We start from the raw sequence: 18,080 nt of genomic DNA, 5'->3' as shown, positions 1-18,080 counted from the left end.
TAACACTTCCTCATAATCCTTACACCAATCGGTTGTGTTAAAAATGACATAATTTAACCTTCATAAAAACACATATCTGGTCTGGGGACGCACCTGTAATCCCAGCACTTTGGGAGGCTGAGGCAGGTGGATCACTTGAGGTCAGGAGTTGAAAACAAGCCTGGCCAACATGGTGAAACCCCATCTCTACTAAAATACAAAAATTAGCCGGGCATGGTGACATACACCTGTAATTCCAGCTACTCAGGAGGCTGAGGCAGGAGAATTGCTTGAACCTGGGAGACAAAGGTTGCAGTGAGCCAAGATGGTGCCACTGCACCCCAGCCTGGGCAACCGTGACACTCTGCCTCAAAAAAAAAAAAAAATACTCACATACATATCTGAAGATTCTAATTTACAGTTTTGAAGCAAACTTTGGAAGATATATTCAGTGGCTCTCTTGATTACACATTTGGAATTAGATGTAGAAATACTTCATAAATCATGAAGTGCTATGTAAACTTCAATGATTCATTACTATGCCTTTACAAAATATTTGCCATGTACACTTGTTTCTGGGGTCTTTTTATTTATTTTATAAATAATTCATTAAATACAGGGGGAAAACCCAAAGATAGTGGCTCTGGACCTGGTTGTATAGCAGAATAAACTGAAGAAGTCATTCAGAAAACAAGTTGCAGGCCCTGGCTCCAGATCCCCTGAATCTCTGTGAGCAGGACCTGGGCACCCAGGTGATGTTCATGTGCAGTCTTTGGAGTTTCTACTTCAAGATATTTTTTTTCCTATCTTCAACTGTTTTTCTAGCAGAACAGATAATGTTTTTAGTTTTTATTCATATCCCCATTATTTTTCATGTTTAGAAGTTTCTGGCTCCTTTAGAAGGAAATAAAGGGTATTCAATTAGGAAAAGAGGAAGTCAAATTGTCCCTGTTTGCAGATGACATGATTGTATATCTAGAAAACCCCATCGTCTCAGCCCAAAATCTCCTTAAGCTGATAAGCAACTTCAGCAAAGTCTCAGGATACAAAATCAATGTACAAAAATCACAGGCATTCTTATACACCAATAACAGACAAACAGCCAAATCATGAGTGAACTCCCATTCATAATTGCTTCAAAGAGAATAAAATACCTAGGAATCCAACTTACAAGGGACGTGAAGGACCTCTTCAAGGAGAACTACAAACCACTGCTCAATGAAATAAAAGAGGACACAAAGAAATGGAAGAACCTTCCATGCTCATGGGTAGGAAGAATCAATATCGTGAAAATGGCCATACTGCCCAAGGTAATTTATAGATTCAATGCCATCCCCATCAAGCTACCAATGACTTTCTTCACAGAATTGAAAAAAACTACTTTAAAGTTCATATGGAACCAAAAAAGAGCCCGTATCGCCAAGTCAATCCTAAGCCAACAGAACAAAGCTGGAGGCATCACGCTACCTGACTTCAAACTATACTACAAGGCTACAGTAACCAAAACAGCATGGTCCTGGTACCAAAACAGAGATACAGATCAATGGAACAGAACAGAGCCCTCAGAAATAATGCTGCATATCTACAACTATCTTATCTTTGACAAACCTGAGAAAAACAAGCAATGGGGAAAGGATTCCTTATTTAATAAATGGTGCTGGGAAAACTGGCTAGCCATATGTAGAAAGCTGAAACTGGATCCCTTCCTTACACCTTATACAAAAATTAATTCAAGATGGATTGAAGACTTAAACGTTAGACCTAAAACCATAAAAACCCTAGAAGAAAACCTAGGCATTACCATTCAGGACATAGGCATGGGCAAGGACTTCATGTCTAAAACACCAAAAGCAATGGCAACAAAAGCCAAAATTGACAAATAGGATCTAATTAAACTAAAGAGCTTCTGCACAGCAAAGGAAACTACCATCAGAGTGAACAGGCAACCTACAAATGGGAGAAAATTTTCGCAACCTACTCATCTGACAAAGGGCTGATATCCAGAATCTACAATGAACTCAAACAAATTTACAAGAAAAAAACAAACAACCCCATCAAAAAGTGGGCGAAGGATATGGACAGACACTTCTCAAAAGAAGACATTTATGCAGCCAAAAAACACATGAAAAAATGCCCACCATCACTGGCCATCAGAGAAATGCAAATCAAAACCACAATGAGATACCATCTCACACTAGTTAAAATGGCAGTCATTAAAAAGTCAGGAAACAACAGGTGCTGGAGAGGATGTGGAGAAATAGGAACACTTTTACACTGTTGGTGGGACTGTAAACTAGTTCAACCATTGTGGAAGTCAGTGTGGCGACTCCTCAGGGATCTAGAACTAGAAATACCATTTGACCCAGCCATCCCATTACTGGGTATATACCCAAAGGACTATAAATCATGCTGCTATAAAGACACACGCACACATATGTTTATTGCGGCACTATTCACAATAGCAAAGACTTGGAACCAACCCAAATGTCCAACAACAGTAGACTGGATTAAGAAAATGTGGCACATATACACCATGGAATACTATGCAGCCATAAAAAATGTCCTTTGTAGGGACATGGATGAAATTGAAAATCATCATTCTCAGTAAACTATCGCAAGGACAAAAAACCAAACACCGCATATTCTCACTCATAGGTGGGAATTGAACAATGAGAACACATGGACACAGGAAGGGGAACATCACACTCTGGGGACTGTTGTGGGGTGGGAGGAGGGGAGAAGGATAGCATTAGGAGATATACCTAATGCTAAATGACGAGTTAATGGGTGCAGCGCACCAGCATGGCACATGTATACATATGTAACTAACCTGCACATTGTGCACATGTACCCTAAAACTTAAAGTATAATAATAATGAAATAAAAAAAATAAAAAAAATTTTCTGGCCCCTTTAAGTATGTTGTTAGAGGATTTGCTGAATGTCTATTGATTTTACCCTAATTTTGTAAAGCTTGTGAAGCCTTAAATATGGGTTCTTGGTCTACTATTCCCATCTGGTTTCTCACCATGGCAAGCCCATCCAATAGCCCTTGTTTGTAGCAATAAAGAGTGATTGAACTTGAAGTGATTGTACTTTTAAGACTTCAAATGTTATCACCAGATTAAAGTTACCTGTCTGTTCTAGTAGCATATCTGACTTCCTTTTTAGAATCTACTTATAAGAACTAGTAGTTAAGAGTAGTGGTTGAATTACATGGAAAAACTGGTTGGTGGACTAAAATTTTTGTCTAATTTATTGTTTATTCACATGCCTACATGCCATGGAAAGACTAAAGCTTTCAACTTGAGAACTGTCTTATCAAAGAGAAACATTATCTAAATAAACATTTTGTTAAAAATCAGTAACTCTCTCTTAAATACTTTTAAAGGGGCTAAATTGGCCTCATATTATCTCCTTGATCTTAATATATGACATCAGAAAAAATAAAATTGATTTTCTTTGCATAAATGCTTGTATATTTTCTGACTACCTGTTAAAGTTTTTGAACTTTGGAGCAAAATTAACATTTTTAGATTTCTAGGTTTAGTGATATATAATAACATCTGTTTTGTAGCATTTAGTATATATATATAGTGGCTTTTAAGGGAAGTAATTTAACATTTCTCTATTTAGGTTTTAACATTTACAACATCGGCTTTTTCCTTGTTAAGGTTATTGTGTTTCTTTGTCAATAGCTGAGGCATGGAGAAGAAGCAGTTAAGTACAGTTAAGCTTGAATCATATTCATCCTTTGGAATATGACATTGGACAGTGTAGAGGGCTGATTGTGGTAAAGTAAGAGCAGTACTGGAGTCCTTTAGAGGAAGCATCAAAATTATTCAGGCCGGGGATGGTGAAGACCCAAACTAAGGCAGAGGAAGTGAGAATGAAGAAAAGCTAGTCTAGAAATATTCAATCAAATCCACAGGATTTGACGATTGGTTCGTTATGGGGATTTGAAAGGGTTGAGGGAGAAGGAAGGGTCTAGGTTAGGTCTCAGTGGAAATGCTCAGTCCACAGCTAGGTATATGGGTTTAAAGCCAGAAAGGCACTCTGAGTTGGATGCATGATTAGTGTCATCACATTATAGGTGGGAGTTAAAATTGAATTTGTAGAATTTCAAAAACAAAGTGGTAATGCAAAGAAGTCTAATTTTAGAGAATCTTATTTCTCTTATTTCTAACTTATTTGGGTTCACCAAACTGAAGTTCCGTTGAAGTAGGAAAGACTAGGTGATTTTCCCCCCAAAGTCTTCCAGGGTGACATCATCTTGGTTCTTAACTTCAAAGACTCTGAAACTTGTTATCAGCATGCTGACTGCATCTGCCTTAGTGTTGAGACACATTAACTAGCTTATGAGACTGATGTCTAAAATTCTTGGTTACTCATTTACAGTAGGAAGTATAATTGTGACATAGTCTAGAATACTTGTGTGGCACAGCCACAAGGCCAAAACATGATCAGAAGATTGCATGTTAAACATGGGATCAGAACAGAGGAGTAAATGAAGTTAGATCAACTATCTAACAGTATTAAGCTAAATAGATGGCACTGTTGCCTTACCAGAGGAGATTCTTCTCACATGAAAAATATTTAAGGGCTGTAGACTATACTTCCCTAGAACTACCTGCATGATAATGAATGCCTTAACAATGGAGATTTTTAATTTGCTCCAGTTCCTACTACTCCTCTTGGTCTCCTGACCACAGATGACAAATACGAGTTCCACTACTGGGAACCAAAAATGTTGATATTGGAATACAAAAGCATCTTACACCTGTTCCCCTTTACTTATGCGCTTCATCTACCTGATCTCTGAGGTCATTTGAGTTTGCAACTCCTAACCTAAAGGATGGTCTTATTCCTAGTTACTTGGGCAGTGGAAAAGCATCACACTACAGTAGCCATGCATTAACAAGAGTGGTATGTATAGATGTGATGGCACAAAGTGAGAAGATCAGAACCAACTGTGATTAGTTTTTTGTAACTAACACTTTGGGAACTAGCTGCTTTGACTTGCAAATCATATTGTAGGTTGGTTTCTTGGATGGAAAAATTTTGTAATTATACCCTGTAGAAGCAGGAAAAGAAAAGACTTCCATGGGGTGATATAGGTTGGAGTAACTAGTGGTCATTGGTGTACCATTGTTGTTATATTCATCTTAATTTCTTACAGTGGGTTCTCAGCCTTGGGATGGACATTGATTTACCAACACTAAGACGTAAGGCCTGATAAAGCTGCTTAGATGGAGAGAAAAAAAATCCTGTGCACTGTCTTCCTGTATTCTCTCCTGAAGTGATTCATCCTTTCCATTCCCATCACTACCTTTCTGGTCTAGGTTTTAGCTCCTCTCTAGGCTCAGAGCATTTAAATTCGGTGGCAGAATGACTGCATGGCTGCATGAGAACCAGTTAGAGTTGTTTAAAATACAGATCCCAGGATTCTAATTTGGTGGGTATAAAGGAAGGACCCAGGAGTCTGCATTTTTGAAAAGCTCTCCATGCTGAATTCAGACATACAATCAGATTTGGGATACTCATAAGTTACTGCTATGAAGTTATGACAGTACCCCTTTTACTTTCTGATTCTTTTCCATCTAATCTGCTGTGCATTACCATTCCCAGGGTGACATTAAAAACATGTACACATGTGTACTCCACACTGGCCTGTTAGTGTCATTGCCCTGAATAAAAACTTTTGATAATTTCACATAGAATAAATCTGATAATCTCCTAGTGAGTGTCCTAAAGAGTGACGCCTATAAATTCCTCATCCTTGTGATACTTAGTACAAAACCATCCCTATAAGAGACTGTTTATCTGTGGGTGGAGGGTCTCACTGATGGGTGAGAAAGGTGAGGATTTGTAAATAAAGTTGGGTTTCACTTTTACAAATACCTTTGGTATAGATGGCTGCATTTACTCAATTTCTACAAGTTCAGAGGGATTTTTATCTTTTCATATCATAGTAGGAGAATTAATAAAAATGTTTCATTTTTAAGCATTTTTTAATTATTCAGGCAACAGAATAAGTGTTCTGCATGTATTGTTTCGTTTAATTCTTTAGTTCCAGGAGGTAGGTGAAGACATCTCTATGTTGTAGTTAATAAACTAAGGGTCTGTAATTTTAAGAGATTTACCCAGAAATCACGTAAGTCTTAAGTGTTGGAGCTAAAATTTGAACCTGAGTTTGCTTGATTCTAAAACTTGTGCTCCGTGAAGATTACTGGCTTTATTCTCTCTCTCTCTCTTTTGTTCTTGGTCACTGACTATCCGTATTAAAAAAAAAAAAAAAAGGTCATTTCTATTTCTCACCAGTTTTTAAAAAGAACAGGATTTCCTAAGCTTGGTAAAACCACATTATCTCTTTCTTTCCTTTTTCTGACAGATTTTATATGATAAAATGATAGCTTTCTTTTTCTTTTAACTACAGTTTTAGAAAACTGTGAACCTGAGATGAAAAAGCAAAAGCCATGACAGCTGGGAAGGCGCTGGTCCGAGAACACCTGGTGAGACTGGGCGCGGTGGCTCACGCCTGTAATACCAGCACTTTGGGAGGCCGAGGCAGGTGCATCACTTGAGATCAGGAGTTCAAGACCAGCCTGGCCAACATGGTGAAACTCTATCTCTACTAAAAATACAAAAATTAGCTGGGCGTGGTGGCAGGCACCTGTAATCACAGCTACTGGGGAGGCTGAGGCAGTAGAATCGATTGAACTGGAGAAGTGGAGGTTGCAGTGAGTCAAGATTGCACCACTGCACTCCAGCCTGGGTGATTTAGCAAGACTCTGCCTCAAAAAAAAAAAAAAAAAAAAAAAAGAGCGCCCAGTCATCTCAGGACTTTGGCTTGCTTTCTACATTGCTTATCAAATGGTTTGAAGCCACTGTGCTACCACTGGCTTTCTTTTTCACCTGTACCCAAATAGTGAGAGGCAAGTGGCCTTGGAGCTGGAAAATAACCAGTATGTGTTTCTTTCTTTAAAAAAATAAATGAAAGTCCCTGATAAATTGTAACACCTTGCCTAGGAAAGTCGTGGGGTAAATTATGAAATTCTGTTACCAACTTGTAGGAAATCATAACATATCAGTTAGTGATCAGCATTTGAAAAACAGGTCCCCCTCCACTGTTGTCATTTTGTTCTTGGCCAGCATGAAGAACCTGGTGCTGATGATAAAATGTTGGGATTAGAGCACAAGTAGATGTGGGTATTAGATCTATAATTTCTAGGATATCCAGATACATATTCTTTGTGTATGTATAGATAGGTATTCTTGTGTCACTAAGAAAACCTGCTCTATTACAGAATAAAAACTAGGAGAAATTTCTTTAACTAGAAAGGTGTTCTTTTTTAATATATCACTTTCCTACCAGGAGGTTATAGATGTGAACAGGTTACAGGTAAACAGTTGTGTGGGTAGCATTTGTGAATCTTGCATTGGGAAGGATGATCCCATGATCTTTTACTATAAACTATCTGGATTTAAGTGAAACTTCTGATGTAGTTAGCAGTCAATTCCTGGAGAACTGGGACCATATCTTAATTATTTCTTGTATCTCTAATACTTATTATAGAAGTGGCACATAGCAGGTGTTTTTGTAACCAGCTGGCTCAGTTTTACAGCAGTCTGATCAACTCTTTGAGCTGTGTTACTGTAGATAACTATGCTGTTGATCCATATGCAGGATCTCTGATACTCTGCATGTCCAACCCATGGGCCCTTTCTGTGCCTTTAATTTTGATTTGTTGAATTGCCTGAACAGATATCTATTCATTATTAGGGCACAGACTATTTATGACTAGGATGATGGAATAGAGAAAGTTTACTCGAGTTGCTGTAGAATCTTTATGGATGACAGGCTTAATATTTCAGATTGACCTTGAACATAATAGATATTTATATTAAATAAGCAGAGTTAAGACCATTGGGGGAGTACAACTTTTAGAAAACTAAATATAACATGGGGGCTATGTATGTGTATGTTTTGGGGGGAACTCACTGTGAGTCAGCGTCAACTGCTTTATTTTCTTAATTATTGGTTATCCACTGCCAGTTAACCAGAGGAGCATAACATGTGGGAGCTGCTGGGTAACATTTCCAAAATACTTAGCATTAGTCAGATATGTTTTTAGAATTCTGTATCCATTTTGGCTGAAGGAAAATGTGGAGTGTTTATCAAGGGCACAGAGCATGGTAACTAGATGCAGAGGAGCACTGCAAACTAGGACCCATTGGAAGAAGCTAATAAATAAGAATTCATTACTTAGTGTGATCAAAGGCAGAAGAAGGGTATTAATTTAATGGTCTTCTGTTCCATGTATAGTTATTGTGTAGAAGATTATATAATTATTTCCATTATGAATGGAATTAGGGAAATGGATTTACATTAAAGGAGATTCTGAAGGGGCATAAAGAATTTCTTGACTCTAAGGACTGTTGGACAGTGGAAAGACTTGTCATCTGGAAATGTGAAATATGTTCCTTACAGAACAGGAATAGAGTGGGTACTGCTTGCCAGTTAGAGGGAGGTGCAGTTGGGGTAGTAATTAACAAACTTTCCAGATCCCAGTTTGTACTACTCATCTCATATTGTGTTTGACATTTTTGGGAAGTAAATAAGTACCGCCTTTTTGTTTGTATTTTTTCATAGTTATTACAAATATGAAGACCTTGCTTTTAATGTTTCTATAATACATTTCAAGCAAGTATGAGATTAAACTGCAAATTGAAAATTACTTCACCTGCAAATTCACTTGCTGCTGATTATTGTATGAGCCCTTACAATGTTGTCAATTCCAACTTTCCTTTCTTTTGCTTCTTTAAAAGATTCACTGCGTGCTGTCCTTGCTTCTTCTACAATGAGTGCCAAATCTGCTATCAGCAAGGAAATTTTTGCACCTCTTGATGAAAGGATGCTGGGAGCTGTCCAAGTCAAGAGGAGGACAAAGAAAAAGATTCCTTTCTTGGCAACTGGAGGTCAAGGCGAATATTTAACTTATATCTGCCTGTCAGGTAATGAGAACCAGATATTAATATTATTAAAATAACTTCTATTTCAGAACAGTTCATTCCGAGGTGTCCAGGAGGTTTACATTCACAGGTTTTGTAGGTGTCTGCACTCTCTTGCTCCTTTTCCTTGTTTCTCTGGTCTTCCTCTTTACTGGTGACGCCTCTGTTTTTGAGGTTGCCGCATGTTGGAAAGGTAGTGAAGTTCAATTCGGATGTATTTTCCAGTTCATTAAGAGCTTTCATAAAATGTTTTGCAGACTTGTTTGTCCATACTTGCCTTCACGGGGACACTGACAGAGAATGGGCTATCCTCTGGAATTCTCGTTTTAGAACAGTTCCTGGTATCTGGATAATTGTCATTACTCACAACCTGACTTTCATTGGCTTTGTTTTTCTAGACAGTTGCCAATAATCAGTAATCACTTGTCTTAAGATAAATATTGGCACCTTATGGAATGTGAGGAGGTTGATTCAGTTCACAAATCGTTGCTTTGCCTGACAGCCATTGCCTTGTCAGGAAGAGGCATCTGTTTTATTAAGCTTTGAATCCTGTTTTTTTTTTTTTCTTTCTCATTCTGTTTGTGATTGTAGGAGATCTGTGGAGTTTACAATGGATTCGTATTAAGATTTTTGAGATAAAATTTGGATAAATTTTTCATGGAGTTACTGGTGATGCTAATCTAAACACCTGGAGCATTTGTGATATTTCTGATATTTCTTGTATGGAGTGATGGGAGATTTAAGCTTACTTTAGTTTATCTTTTTAAAAAATTTCCTTCAATTGTAGTTTTGGGAGTAAAACTTTATGTTTTTGGACCCATTTCTAGCTTCTTAAAAAATTAAATCTTTGATCATTTATCAGAATTTATTTTAGGGTAAAAGTAACTTTTTACCAGAAAGATCATGTAAATTTCTAAGACTGTGTCTTAGATTAAAATGAAGTAAGAACATAGCACTTTGGTAAGAATTATTTTTCAAAGGGCCAGGCGCGGTGGCTCACGCCTATAATGCTCAGCACTTTGGGAGGCCGAGGCAGGAGGATCATCTGAGGTCAGGAGTTCGAGACCAGCCTGGCCAACATAGTGAAACCCCGTCTCTATTAAAAATAAAAAAATTAGCCAGGCATGATGGCGCTCACCTGTAATCCCAGCTACTCAGGAAGCTGAGATGGGAGAATTGCTTGAACCCAGGAGGCAGAGGTTGCAGTGAGCCGAGATCATACCACTGCACTCCAGCCTGGATGACAGAGTGAGACTCTGTCTCAAAAGAAAAAAAAAAAAGGAAGAAAGCTTTTATTTAAATGAGTATGAGAGAATTGACCTTGAAACATTGGTTTCTGTTTATTCCAAATAAGGATTAGGTTAATAAAAAAATTTGGTTATTGTTAGAAGATATTTGTATTTCTTTAGTGCGCTAAGCAGTGCCGGGCATATTCTAGGGCCTCAATTAATATCTAGTGACTAAGTGGAAGAAAGAAGTAGCCTCACCTAATACTTTCCTAGAATTTTGTTAATGAAATTCAAGTGTGTTTTGTTTTGTTTTGAGACAGGGTCTCAAAGAGTGAGCTCTGTTGCCCAGGCTGGAATGCAGTAGCGCAACCATGGCTCACTGTAGCCTTGACCTCCTTGGGTTCAATCGATCCTCCTGCCTCAGCCTCCCGAGAGCTGGGACTGCAGGCACACAACACCATGCCCAGCTGATTTTTGTATTTTTTTGTAAAGATGAGTTCTCACTCTGTTGCCTAGGCTGGTCTCGAACTCCTGGGCTCAAGCAATCCTCCTACTTAGGCCTCCCAAAGTGCTAGGATTACAGGGATAAACCGCCATTTTTATAGTTTTTGTAGCAATGGGGTCTTGTTATGTTGCCCAGGCTGGTCTTCAAACAGTCATTTCCCCTTGGCCTCCGAAAGTGCTGGGATTACAGGCATGAGCTGCCACACCCAGCCCAGGTCTTAAAAATATTTTCATATTCTTAAATTTAGATTCCAGAGTTCTGTTTACACAAACAATGAATAGAATACACTTAAATAAAGATTGATTTGCATTTGAGCTGAGCTGAACATCGGCCTAGTGTAGACACCTAGTGATTCTAATTTTGTTAAGCTCTATTTTCTCAATATTTCCTTGAGATTTCTTATAGATGAGTAGTTGAAAGAAAGGTAGACGGTCTAGAAGCCACTTGAATTTTGCCTAGTACCTATGTATAATTGAAGAATTGTTGTTTGCATTTTAGGCATATGCTGTTGTCTGCCTAATTCTGATCATGAAGCCTGCAAGAATGATATAGGGACTCTGACAACCTCATCTCAGTGAAATAGCATAACCATTTCATTTCCCCTGCCATAGAAGATAATGACCTGGGACTTATGGAATAACTGTATTTCCTTTACAAATTACCAGGACCTTCAGGTTTAAAGTCCAAAACTATGAGAATTGCTTTTTTGTTGCATGCTAATGGAGGAAAATCTTTTGTTATTCAGTCTTTTCATGGTTTTGAATCTTGAGATTGATAAAGTAGATCTGACATTTAAGCAGACAGTATAGTGGAAATGGGGTCAGGAGAAGGGCAGGCAACTTTGACACCCAAGATTTTTGCAGTTTGATTTTTCTTGTAAGTGACAAAGAAGCAGCCACCTTTATTTTTTAACTTGTGCGAAGCTTAGAGGCATATCAGTTACATCCCTGATAAGGTAATGTTTTAATTAGCAATTAATTAGTCAAATATTTATTAAGAACTTTTCTGTGCCAAGCATCCTATGTTCCGTGGGTACCGCTATGAAAAGAATTCATGCAGCTTACCTAATTTGGTGGGCAAGTAGCAATAGACATTAATCCATCACTAAAATAAACATAGTTATAAACTGTGAAAGATTAAAAAAAATACAGTGATGTGAAAGCAGGTATGCAGAGAATTTGGCCTGGTTTGGAGAACCAAGAGTTTCAAGAAAAGTAGGGCTTCACTGGTTTTGAAAAGAGGATTGTGTGGGTGAGAGGGCATTCCAGGCAGAGGGAATGGCAGGTTCATTAAAAAACTAAGCAGGATTTTGAATTTCTCCTATTCTCCTATTCAGTCTAGGGATGACCTCTTTGTAGCTCAGCTCTCATAGGAGTCTGTGAAGTGAAAGCTGAGCCCTGGAATGAAAATCTTCTTCCTGCTATTAGTGTGAACTGCCTACGCCTTCTGGGAGGCCAGGCCCTTCAACTATTGTGGTTTGGTTGATGAAAACCAGCTATTCATTTTGAACTGGCAAACTTTGTCCAAATTAGGACAATGTCTGCTAATAATTTTTAACCATTCTTGAAACAGCATGAAGCATTAAATTTTAAAAAAGGGAGAAGTATCACTACTTTAAAAGCTTGCCAAAATATGCATCTAGACATGGGTGTTGCATATATATCCAATGTCTTTTACTGACTTTTCTTTGTGTGAATTTTTTCCCAATATCTAGTACAGTTTATGATCAGAGTTAGAGGTCTGTGATCATAAGACTTATTATTTTCAGAGCGGTTTAAATATCCTCTGGAGGTATCCAAAAATGGTGCTGGAGTGGGATAAATAAGATCTTTCTTGGGTTATTTAGGTTTAATTCTATAAGGAGAAAAATAATCTCTCCAGTTCATTATGGTTTCTTGGGATAGGATTTGAGTGTTTCTCACTGGAATCACGGATTGATTGACTTCTTGAATGATATATACAAGTGCTTATGTACTGAGATGCCTCTGTGATTAACATTCTTAAAGCATTGGTTTCTGCTTTTTCTTTTCAGCAATGACTAAAATTAAAAATACTGACAATACCAAGTGTTAACATGCGAAGCAATTTGAGCTCTCATACTTTGCTGATGGGAATGTAAAAATGATATGACTGCTTTAGTAAACAACTTGGCAGTTTTTTATAAAGTCAAACATGCACCCCATTTCTAGGCATATACTCAAGAGAAAAAATAAAAACATACGTCCACCTAAAGACTTATACACAAGTATTCATAACAGTCTCATTCATAATAACCAAAACCCAGAAATAAATATCCATCTACATATTAAATGCATAAACAAATTATTTTACATTTTTGCAGTGGAATACTACCTTACAGTAAAAAGAAATGAACTACCAATATATGTAGCAACATGGATGAATCTCAAAAGCATTATGTTGTGTGAAAAAAAACCAGACAGAAGCATCAATATACTATGTGATTCTATTTATATGACATTCTAGAACAGACAAAAGTAAGATGTAGTGGCAGGATTGACTGAGAAGGGACCTGAGGCAATTTTTTGCAGTGACGTTAGGTGTTCTGTTTGTTGATTGTGGTGTTGATTACGTAGATGTATACATTTTTGACAGCTCATCAGGCTGCACACTTAAAGTGGTTGTATTTTATCATATGTAAATATATTTCAATGAAATTGATTTTTTTTTTTTTTTTTTGAGACGGAGTCTCGTTCTGTTGCCCAGGCTGGAGTGCAGTGGCGCGATCTCAGCTCACTGCAACCTCCACCTCCCGGGTTCAAGCAGTTCTCCTGCCTCAGCCTCCTGAGTAACTGAGATTACAGGCGCATGCCACTGCGCCCAACTAATTTTGTATTTTTAGTAGAGACGGTGTTTCACCATGTTGGCCAAGCTGGTCTCGAGCTCCCGACCTCAGGCCATCTGCCCACCTCAGCCTCCCAAAGTGCTGGGATTACAGGCATGCGCCACTGCGCCCGGCTGAAATTGACTACTTTAAAAACACTTTTACAGAGTCGCTAATGGGAAATATTAACCTCATTATCTCCACGCACCTCCTAAGGTGGGTGGAAACTAATCCTCTCCTTTATAGGCATGAGAGCTTATTCCAGTGGCCTTTTTGAACACTCTGATAGAAGCAGCTGTGTATCATCTAAACCTGTGCTTGCATCTGTATGGTCTGTCTACATACAAAATCTTTATTTTGTGCTATCTTTTCATTCTTGCTCACTCATGTGGATTAGGTTGCTCAAAGACTGGAGCTAATATGATAAGTTCCTTATAGCACCTGGCACATTACTTGATAGAGACAATAGATGCTTAATGGAAAATGTGTTTGAGTTTTTTGTTTACTACGTACCTGATTATAGTGTAGACTTTATTTATAACTTAGAACTGTTAACACACTCAAAGTGTAAAGCAAGCCCTACCCACAACAATTTCTGTAGTCAGTTGTCCATGGTAATATGGGTCTATAAAGCTAAACTAGAAACATGCTAAGTTAAAATCAGTTTGTTATTAGACATCAGTTACCTACCAAACATTCTGTAATTTCATGTTTAAAATCTATTTTCTGGATCCTGTTTTAATGATGTGTGTGTAATATATGATGCTACCCTTTATATCCATAAATGGGTAAAAATCTTCCCTTGGCTGCTACTCATCCCCAGAGAAGGAGCATGTGGGAGCTTTAATTCTTGTGATTAGTACATTCTTCTACATGTTTTGTTGAAACAGAAAATCTTAATCTTTTCAAAATGGTTTTAGATTTGTAGGGAGAGCAAAATTTTCTTTAGGAAATAGTTCTGAATGCTTTTTGATGAAATAATTTATGTAAATAGATACCCATGGAAGGTAATGACATGTATTAGGAGCATAGAACCTGCCAATACTGCCCTTTATCTCAGTGATTGGCAGCCCTAGGTGTTCCTTATAATACCCTCTAGAATTTCTCAAAGTACAGATGGCCTGGTTCTAATGCAGCACGGGGGGCTGGCGGGGAAGCTAATCTGTATTTTGAAAGTGTTGTGCAAGAACTTCTGAAGCTAAGGTTGAGAAGTTTTACTGTTTTCCAGGGGTATACTCTGGGTTGTCTTATTGGGATATCTGACACAATGATACATTTTTGGTACTCAATTTTATTAAAAACTTCTTTAATTTCTTTCTTGTTGTCTGGCCATGGTCAAACATCTGATTTTTCTGGGCTTTAGTTTATTCAGTTGAAAAATTCAGAGTAGTTAGATTCATGTTTATTTGGGCTCTGGGATTCTAGGGATCTGAACCCCCATGGAAGTTTTATACCAAGTTTCATTCTTATTTCATGCATGTCATGTAGAGAAGAATCCAGGCAGTTAATACCAACACTTACACATTTATGAGAGTTTGAGAAAATTCCTTACAGGTTGTTACTGGAATTAGGGTAACCAAATTTAATTGTCAGTGATCTGGCATAGGAGAGAAACTGTTTATCTACTTTCTAATTCAGACCGGGTCTCATCTCAAAGTCTATAAATATTAGAAGAGAGGGAAGAGACAAGACAGATGAAATTTGACCTTGGTAGAAATGGTTTATTCAGCAGTGGTAAGTTGACTTTTCAAGAGTTTTTATCCAGGAAAAACGAAGAAATTCACACTGAAGTCAGAGGCACACAAAGGTATTAGCAGTGAAAGACTGCAATAATTTTTTATATATATATATATTCTTATATAAATAGTGAATATTGTGGAAATTAAGAAATTTTAAAAAATTATATAAAAGTAAAAAGTATTCATCTTATGCATATTATATTATTTAATTCCAGTTAATCTCTGCGGCATCCCCATTTGTTGGGTGGTATGTTCCTCATTTCACAGATCAAGGAACCAGTGTTCATCAGAGGTCATGATCTCCCGGGGTCACCATTTTGGAAGTGGCAGAGTCAGACATCCACCTGGTCCCTGACCCATGGCCATGTGCAACTGCCACAGCACCTCATTTCTTCTAATTCACTTGGGAGGGGTGTGGTAGAGAGGACCGTGTTTTAAATAGTACATTCCTTTCTGACTCTTCACAATTGATAGAGACGTGGAACACTTTTGGCCTCCACAGTGTCATTCTATCTCATTTCTGAGGTTATTGATTAATAGACTTTCCTACATTGGAATATATATCAGGGTAAGCCTTTTATCTCTTTATTATAGAGATTTGGTGTGTACATCCAGCTATAAAACTTTAACTCTAGAAGACAAGACAATAAAAAAAAAAAGTTATTTTCAGTGCCTTGATTGTGAGTTTTCTTACATCCTTTTTAATTTTATAAATATGCAATATCCTTTGTTATACCATTTATTGGGCATTTGGCTCTTCTAGGATATGTGCACATACACATTTGATTAAAGCATTTGTAAAACAATAGCCATTGGTTACATGAAGTGAAAAGGAGAGGGTTTTCCTCTGAAACATTTTCTAGTTCAGTAGGTTTGGCCACCAGGTATAATTTTAAATGACCTGCAGGGCAGCACCTGCCATGTACCCATCACATTCTTCAGTGCTCATACAGTCAGGGTGGCCTCAGCCTGCTTTAGGATTAGTAATAGTAATAATAATAGTAGTTGTGGTATTTATTGAGTTCAGACATATTCTATACCCTTTCCACATGTTAACTCCTTTAATCCTTACAACAGTGCTATGAGGTAGATAATAGTTCTTATATGTAGATGAGGAAACTGAGCATATAGAGGCAAATTAGCTTGCCCAAGATCCTCAGCTAGTGAGTGACAAAACAAGGACTTGAACCCAGGTTTGATTCTAGAGCCTACTCCCTTATCCACTGTGCTGTGCTCTCCTTCTCTTGTAGGCGTAGGGATTGTGTAAGAAAAGACTTGCCAAACCAAACGCCTTTTCTTACCCTCTCATATGGCTTTAGTGATAATCATGTCTCAATAGTACTCTGGTCTCCTACAGGTTTAGGCTTTGGTTGGTTTTGGCTGGGTGGTGACAGTCCTGTATAGCAACAACTGGGCTGTTAAGAAATTCACATATTACAGTGACACTGTTAGTAGATATATTAGACTCTTAGAGAGCAGATGAACTCCTTGGGGAAATTTGGAGAGACTCCTGGCAGGGACACTGCCACATATGAATTTGTTTTCTTCTGTTGTGTAGTAGAAAAAATAGATGCCTGAAATTTTTTTTAGAGTTTCCTTGGTGGTTCTAGATCTCTTCCTGTGAAAACCGGTGATAATAACATTTGTCTTTCCTAAAACCTTGTGATTAGGAAAGTTCAAAAATAGATAAGTAAACATTGAATAAGTATCATCTCATTTAATCCTCACAACAGCCTTCTCTTGTTATTTCTACTTTACAGATGAAATAGCTGAGGCTTAATGCTGTTAGATGCACTGCCTAGGGTCAGGTGACTAAATAATGAGGGTGCTGACTCACGCCTGGGTCCATCTGACTCCAGAGTAGACACACTGTTAATTTTTTTTTTTCCAAAACAGAGCTAGATCTGGAGAACAGAACTCTCCCCTCCCTTAAAAACAATGTGACAACATTCCTTGAGCAGAGTGTGCTAATCTCGGAGGATTTAGAGGATGTGCTGTCAGTGACTTCAGCTTTTCTAGTGGTTTAGCACGCCAACAGAGTTTTCTTTTTCCATTCTCTCATGTATGCGTTCCAATACTAAAACCAGATGGAAACAAGGGAAAACTCTTAACAGAGGCTAGTGCCAAATATTTCATTTAAAAAGGAAACTCCATCTGTGTGCTCTCCCACCACACAGCCCACTGTTAAGAACAGGAGTTTCACAGCTCACTCACTTATGTTCGTTTTGATTAGTTTTGACTAATTGCAAAGGTAGAGCAAGTGGTGGTTAGGGAGATTGCAAACTAAGGCAGCTGTCCTTCTGGCATGTGGCTGGCAAGGCACTGTGTACCTGGCAGACATCCTAAACAGCAGCCTACCAAGAAGGCACTGTTTTAAGCCACATAGATGCAGTCTTTGGGTGATTTTCTAGGTTAACACTTTGAGAAATTAGTGCACCTTGCTGTGGTAGTGAGGCTTTTGTCAGTAAGCTATAGTCAGAGGCACCTGTTGCTCCCTGGGAGAATTCCCACCCCAGTTATAGAAGAACACAGGTTAGGCAGAAGACTGACTTATGGTAAAATGCTGACTGTACTAGCTTGTAATGTCTTTGAAATTCAGTTTTCTCATCTATAAAATGGCATTAATATCTATATCCCTGCATTAAATTCACAGGGTATTTTGAAGAATAACTGAACTGTGTACGTGTGTGAAATGCATGATACATGGAAGGTATTCAGCTTTATGAGCAATACTATTATCTTATCATTAGTGGGATACTCACTATCCCACTCACT

The 18,080-nt window shown here is 38.0% G+C and overlaps 1 protein-coding gene across 8 annotated transcripts in view; it reads left to right on the top strand.

Annotated features, from left to right (window-relative positions):
- STXBP6 (syntaxin binding protein 6) overlaps positions 1–18,080 on the top strand; it is a 244,762-nt gene that overhangs the window by 68,851 nt on the left and 157,831 nt on the right. For 3 of the 8 annotated variants that reach the window (XM_063715548.1, XM_024231976.3, XM_054529945.2), the window contains 2 exons: positions 6,415–6,490; positions 8,808–8,993. The exons of 1 other annotated variant lie outside the window; for it this stretch is intronic. In XM_063715548.1, the coding sequence (XP_063571618.1) occupies positions 8,840–8,993 (154 nt within the window). In that variant the 5' untranslated portion in view covers positions 6,415–6,490; positions 8,808–8,839. Of the gene's footprint in view, positions 1–6,414; positions 6,491–6,539; positions 6,596–8,807; positions 8,994–18,080 lie in introns of those variants that run through there. 4 more of the 8 variants (XM_063715547.1, XM_024231973.3, XM_054529947.2 and 1 more) reach the window with 3 other exon arrangements.

This window comes from Pongo abelii, chromosome 15 (assembly GCF_028885655.2).
Source record: "Pongo abelii isolate AG06213 chromosome 15, NHGRI_mPonAbe1-v2.0_pri, whole genome shotgun sequence".
Classification (NCBI taxonomy): domain Eukaryota; kingdom Metazoa; phylum Chordata; class Mammalia; order Primates; family Hominidae; genus Pongo; species Pongo abelii.
Note: the sequence above shows the minus strand (reverse complement) of the source record. Positions and strands in the feature narration are given on the sequence as shown.